The 6,980-nt window shown below is 39.2% G+C and overlaps 2 protein-coding genes across 2 annotated transcripts in view; both read left to right on the top strand.

Annotated features, from left to right (window-relative positions):
- WDR43 (WD repeat domain 43) overlaps positions 1 to 2,339 on the top strand; it is a gene marked incomplete in the record, with an annotated part of 19,299 nt that extends 16,960 nt beyond the window's left edge. The window contains 2 exon segments of the mRNA XM_072409978.1: positions 1,186 to 1,235; positions 1,346 to 2,339. Coding sequence (XP_072266079.1) covers positions 1,186 to 1,235; positions 1,346 to 1,474 — 179 coding nt within the window.
- A 3,291-nt stretch (positions 2,340 to 5,630) lies between these two features.
- Positions 5,631 to 6,980, top strand: part of TOGARAM2 (TOG array regulator of axonemal microtubules 2) — a 56,000-nt gene continuing 54,650 nt past the window's right edge. Inside the window, exon 1 of the mRNA XM_072409974.1 lies at positions 5,631 to 5,722. The gene's annotated coding sequence lies outside the window, so the exon portion shown is untranslated. The remainder of the gene's footprint in view (positions 5,723 to 6,980) is intronic.

The raw sequence follows: 6,980 nt of genomic DNA, 5'->3' as shown, positions 1-6,980 counted from the left end.
AAAGGTGTTCAGTAGATTTGAGTTTGGATCTCTGTTCCTCTTCTAAACTGGTCACACCAAGCTTTGGTAACAGTGCTCCCGCTAAACGGTAGCCTTAAGGTTAGAAATGTACAATTATCTTTTGAATACGCGATTTCCTGTATTAGTGGCTTTATTTAACACTAGTCGGCATATTGGCCTAACAGTGGCCATATTGCGGTTACTCCTTCTGTCTTCCTGCCCATAGAATTCTATAAAATTACATGGAAACAAGGTTTCTCAGATTTGTCTCTTTTGACACCGTGAAATCATTAAACTAACTTTCAGTTCTTTATAGTTATATCCACAGCTCACAGTATATTAGTGTGGTGGTCAGTGGGAAGAATTCCTCTTACATTGCTGGCCATTGGGAAGAATGTCACCCTTACAGATAGCCAAAAAACTCATTGGGGTCACTTATACGACCTAAGAGGTGCAAAACTGCTCATTGCTCCAGGAACCCCCAGCAACCTCTGGAATAACCCTGGTTAATAAACTGCTGTATATACTACTATGAAACAGTATACAGGGCCAAAGTGTTACACAGCACTGTACATTTAATATGGACTAGGGCTTCTCCCCCCCCCTTAACCCCTTAGGGGTAATCCCGAGTCAGACTCGGGGTACCTAAAAGCATAATAAAACCCACTTACCTTGTTCCGTCGCTGTCCCCCGGCTTTCTGCTGGTTCCCGGAGGTCCTGGGGACACATTAGCCTCCTCCGATCTCCAGCTGCGAAGTGCAGAGACGTCCTATGGGTATATAATTTTTTAAAAAATTTATTCTTAAATTTATTAACTATTAGACGTGTCGGTGAGTTATGCCCAAGAATTATAGGCCTACAATGTAAAATGAATTTCCATGCAAAATATGGTACTGCTTTTTGCATGGAAATACAGCCAGAATCAGACCGCTAGGGAGGTTTAATTGTAAGCTCTTCGGGGCAGGGTCCTCTCCTCCTCCTCCTCCTGTGTCTGTATCTGTCATTTGCAAACCCTAGTTAATGTACAGCGCTGTATAATATGTTGGCGCTATATAAATCCTGTTTAATAATAATCCTAGAAGTCTTATTATTCACTTGTCCATCATAATAAATACCTTGGGTTAAGGGAAAGATCTATCGTCTATATTGCTCTGTAACAAGATATTTTTTTTTTTTTATTTGCAGAATCTTCTGATGAGGAATCTGAAGAGGAGGCGCAGAATGCAGATTCTGATGTGAGTTTTATTTTTCTCTTCTGCACCAATTCTAAATGAAAAGCTCATTATTTTTTTTATTACAACTGTGTACCAATCCTCCTTTTTTATTGTGTTTATTTTTTTTGCAGAATAACTGGGAAGAGGAGGATGAAGATGAAGAAGATGGGGATTCTGAAGAAGTAGAGGAAGACATGAACATAGACAAAGTTAATGGCGATTCTGAGGGAGATCCCGGAAACGAAAGTGAAGAAGAATAGCAAATTTTTTCCCTTCTTAAAGGGGAAACTTATGCTACAATGCTCATACCAGCCGACCCTTCACCGTACAGACTCGCCGCAGCTGTGCTGGAAGACGGCGACTTCAGCGGGATTGGGAGCTCGACCTACCTACAGAATGTTATGATTACCGTGTCTGCCTTTTTCACTGAGAATCCCAAACTCCCTCCCCGTTCCCATCCTCTCAACAACTAGTCGAGACCATCCTGAGATGTTTCATCCATAACCTTCGGTTAATTTCCACGTACATTTCCACCCCCTCCCCATCCTGCTTCTGGTTTCCATTGGTTAGTTGTGGGCGGCAAATCTGTAACCGGCAGGATTTGCAGTTTCAGACATTTCACTGTTGGTCCGCGGCCTCTCGGAAAAAAGTTTGAGCTGCTGATCCGACCTTTACTTTTAAATCCCAGATATGACGCAGGGGTGAGCCAATCAAACGAGGAATTTAGTCCCAACATATGCCCGCTATTTAATTTTTATTCTAACATTGATTTTTTTTTTTACATAGAATCTGTCATTTGGCTTATTTTTGCATTTATTTTAAAACCATAACGTGAACAGACTTCAAGTTTTTTAATTAAGCCTGTACATTTTGAAAATAGCCATTGATCCTGTCGGTGCAAAATAACCTTCAAGAATTGGAATTTTTTTTTCTTCCCTTCAGCAATTTTTTGATTTCATGTCTGGTTTTTCAAGGCTGACTTTGAGTTTATTTTTGTTAAAAGGTGACTGCAGCTCTTTGTATAACCTCCAGGATAATGTACAGTATATTTGTCTATAAAGCTGTTAATGGCATCATTAATAACGCCACCTTTGTAAAGTGAATAAAAATATATAGTTCTCCTTTTTTCAGTGTTTTTGGCTTTTTCTTTCTAGCAGCCAATTGGATCTCTTTAGTTTTGCAGTTGAAATGTATTTGCTTATCACCCAAACGTGACTATTTGATTATTTGCCGCTTCTCCATTATTCTTTATGCCAACCTTTCCAAAATAGTCCAATAAAAAAGTTTTTGTACATCTTCAAATGAAGCCTGCGTACACACTTCCAATATTTGTCATTGGAAACGATTAGCCGTAAATCGTTCACAAAAAAGGTGACCAACGAGGATTGGTACGACCGTGACGGCAGATCTGATTGGCTGACGATCGTTTGCAATCTATCGTGTGTACGGTCATTCAGTGATGAGGCATGTTTCTGCAATACACTTTCTCCTTTACATGTTATTCACTACATCGTTCAAACGATTGTATCTAGTGTGTGTACATTATTGGTGGAATATATTAGGAACGATTGTATTGTTACAGCATGTAGAGAATTGTGCACCATACGATCGTTCAAATATAATCCGTGATCGGTTGTAATCATTCATTTTCTAACGATAATTGTTGGAAGTGTGTACCTAGCTTAACTAACAATTTGTATTTAGTTCCTTCCGTCGATAAAATGCTTTTAATTGCATATTAGGTGCAAAAATACATTCATTCTGCTAGAAATCTGTGCTGATAACTTCCAGTTTTATCTGTGCTATTTTTCTATTCCCAATAATTCCTTTATAAACCGCAGGACACCCCCAACTATGTTTTTGGAGATTTTTGGAGAGGGGGGGAAGGGAGTGGTTCTATAGCCTGGGGGGCCAATACCACTCCCACTCCCAAAAATTCTAAAGGAGCAGCTTTGTCACCCTAAGAGAAAGTGTTGTAGGCAGGATCACCAGGCGCCAGTTACTTTACCTAAGGACATTCAAATTAATATTACTTTGTGGGGGTTTAGATAAATTTATTGGCAAGATGGAGAATTTAACTTGAGCAACAACATAACAAACAAAATTCTCCGATATAGACTTGAATTTGATGATGATTTTTGGTACATGGTCAGCTGTTGTGCTGTCTTTGCAATGTGCAGAGGTTTAAAGAGACCCTGTAGCTGTTTCCCTGCAGAGTTTTGTGTAAAGTCACCTCCCTGCCTAATTTTATGGCTTGGTCTTCAGTTCTTCCCCAACCACTGTGGCCTCAATGTAATACCGTGTGCGTCCAGGTATGGGGGAGAATGTAACCACTTCCAATGATGAATCCCACTAGGCCCTCCATAGCACTCTCCTCCGCCATAGTTACCTGCATTGGTGGTGAGGTCAGGTGTTAATGGGTAAGAAGACCTGGCTGACCATTCCAATTCATCCCAATGGTGTTCAGTAGGGTCAGGGCTCTGTGCAGGACTGGAGTTCCTCCACACCAAACTGGTGACCCCATGTCTTTATGGAGCTGGCTTTGTATAGCGAGGTACAGTCATGGGGGACAACAAAACACCAGAAATATTTTTGGGGGCTTTTAAGGCAAATATAAAACAAAGAAAAAATATAACTTATTTTGCCAATTAAAATACATAAGAAACAATTCAAAAACGTAAACAGACTAAAATATAAAAAAATAATTCACAACATTCCCGCATTGCCTTAAAAAAAAAAAAAAAAAGTCTTTTAAGTGTTTTGCAGATGAATTGGCTTCTAAAAAAAAAAAAAAAAAAAAAAACCTGAAAAAAAACAAATGTGTGAGTTACAAGCCGGGGGGTTCAGACAGCAAAACAGACCAGGGCTTCTCACATAAGTTGTATAGGGTTCTGCCTCTTCTGAGTTGTTTCATTTAAAAATAATTGTGGTAATGTACAGAACCAAAATGTGAAAAAAGTTTTCTCTGTCCAAATATTTATGGACCCAACTGTATATCTTCAAGCTTCCATATTTTAATTTGACTGCTACACCTAATCCAAATTGGACACATTTTGGGGCTTACCTGGTGCCTGGGTTAATATATAATATTTTTTTAGGGGTTTGTTTTACTATATGTGCCTTAAAAGCCCTAAAAATATTTGTGGTGCTTTGTTGCAATGTAACATAATTACAATGTGGCACCTATGTGCAAAAATCTGACCATTAGAAAAATATAAACCATACAGTCATGGCGGAACATAAGTGGGACCCAACTGTGACCACAAGGCTGGAAAAGCCCAATTGTCTACAATGTCTTTGTATGCTTTATTATATATTAAAAACAGTAATGTGAAGGTAAAGGGGCTACATATTTAGGGACATATAATAGGTGTGATATCCGGGTGTCTAAAATCCAAGTAATGTACAACATGTCACGTATGAACGTAAATGGGCTGTCCGCACAAAGAAACTGGACTGACAGCATATTTTCTGACACTATTCACGGTATTGTATGCTGTGCTGCCTTCGTGCAGTGGGGTGCCATTTAAAATGAATGGGCAACAAACATTTCAGTAACCACAACTCACCCAGAGTGTTTTGCAGCACTTGGTTTTGCTTTGATTATACCCTAGGGCAGCGTTTCCCTAACACGGGGAACCGTTGAAATAACCTTCAGGTATTCAGGGAACCCCTTCTATAATTACTATATACACAGATCACAGTATATTACCATGTTGGTCAGTGGGAATAATTCCTGATACATTGCGGGCCATTGGAAAAAAGTCACCCTTACAGATAGCCAAAAAGACCATTGGGGTCACTTACTGACCTGAGAGGTGCAAACTGCTCTTTGCTCATGGAACCCCCTGCAACTTCTGGAGGAACCAATGTTTGCTCTGGATTGCAAAACACCAAAAAACCCCAAAACTTTTCCTTTTGCCCAGAGCTATTTTTTGTTGAAGCTTATCTTGTAAATTGCTCCTGGATGATATAAAAGCCCCGGCATGGGGCGATGGGTAATCTGGCCAGGCCATGGATAAATCCTCCCCAACTCTCGGGTTGCTCTGTTACCTGATTGGAATGTTCAAGTAATTAACTCTTTATTGCTGATCTGTAAATGACGGTCGGCCCCCCTTCACCACTATGTGTTATGTGATTATATTTCCATCGCTCAGAAGCTTTCATAGCGTCGGCCTCTCTTGGCCTGCGGTGCTGAGGCTCCATTCATTAACAATCAGCCGTCACTCCAGCTATAGACGAGTTAATATTCAATTCATGCTTCAGGCCGTGCCAAGGGGGGGGGATGCACGATGATTAATAGCCATGGGAACGGTTGTTTGGAGCAACCACAAAACAACAGACCCCCCTTTCCCTCTTCATTGGAATTAAAATTCTCTTTCCTCTGCTTGGATTTTGGAACACCCAGGCCAATGACGGAGGAGGATTGTGTCCCTGAAAAGTCACATTTGGGGCTGATTCAAGTGAAGGTCCGGCTGCCACTTGGGATTTATTGGTCGGTCTTTGTTGTAAGTAGTTCATAAACTTCTTTGTGATGTTTCCATTGAGTGAGAACGTGTGGCTGCACCGATCCAACATTTACAAGAGGTGCACAAGGTGATCGCTTTATTATTTCAATGATTTCCTTATTAGAACAGTATATAGCGCCAACATATTATGCAGCGCTGTACATTAAATAAGGGTTGCAAATGACAGACAGTGACACAGGAGGAGGAGAGGACCCTGAAGAGTTTACAATCTAAGAGATATAAAAACAAATCGAATATCTACCAAGAGGCAATGTCACTTATAGATGGGAAATGTGGAGTTGTCACTGCTGTAAATTATCATTTATATGTGGAGATCTTTGATGCCACTGCTGTAAAATATAAGCGATGTCAGTAATATACAATATATCTGGAGAGCGCTGATGTCACTCCACTATAATATTATACATGTGATGTCACTCCAGAAAAATATAACTTATACCTGGAGATCGGTGATGTTACATAACTTATATATCTGATATTTGGAGTGCGGTGATTTTACTCCTGGAAAATATCCATATAGTCACTTCTCTAATGCACAATTTTAAAATGTATATATCAGAGTTGTGATATATGAATATTATATTCCTTGGAAAATAATATTCATTGCTTGAAAACAGTGATGTCACTCCAGAATAATATAACCTATAGATCTCATATCTGGGGAGCAGTGATGTTACTCCCGAATAATATCTGTGATGCGGTATAATCTCTTCTGTAATGCAAAACTTTATATTTGCAGAGTTGTGATGTCACTTCTTGTAAAATATTAACCATACCTTGAGAACTGTGATGTCACTCCAGAATAATATCATTTATACCTTAAGATTCTATTTCTGGGGATCGGTAATGCTACTCTTGAAGAATATCGGATGTAATATAATCTTTTCTGTAATATGTAACTTATATCTGGAATGTTGTGATGTCACTTCTAAAACATTATTCATACCTTGAGAACAGTGATGTCATTCCAGAATGTTAAAACGTAAATATCTGTATTCTGGAGAGCAGTGATTTTACTCCCGAAGAATATCTAGAATGTGATATTGTCTCTTCTGTATTATAGAACTTGAGTTGTGCTGTCAATTCTTGTAAAATATTATTACCTTGAGAACATTGATGTCACACCAAAATAATATAACGTAAATATCTTTATCCTGGAGTGCGGTGATGTTTCTAATGAAAAATAGATTTCAGGCCTTCACGGAGCAGTGTGTTACCAATTGTTTTCTTGGTGACT

This window comes from Pyxicephalus adspersus, chromosome 4 (genome assembly GCF_032062135.1).
Source record: "Pyxicephalus adspersus chromosome 4, UCB_Pads_2.0, whole genome shotgun sequence".
In the NCBI taxonomy this organism is placed as follows: domain Eukaryota; kingdom Metazoa; phylum Chordata; class Amphibia; order Anura; family Pyxicephalidae; genus Pyxicephalus; species Pyxicephalus adspersus.
Note: the sequence above shows the minus strand (reverse complement) of the source record. Positions and strands in the feature narration are given on the sequence as shown.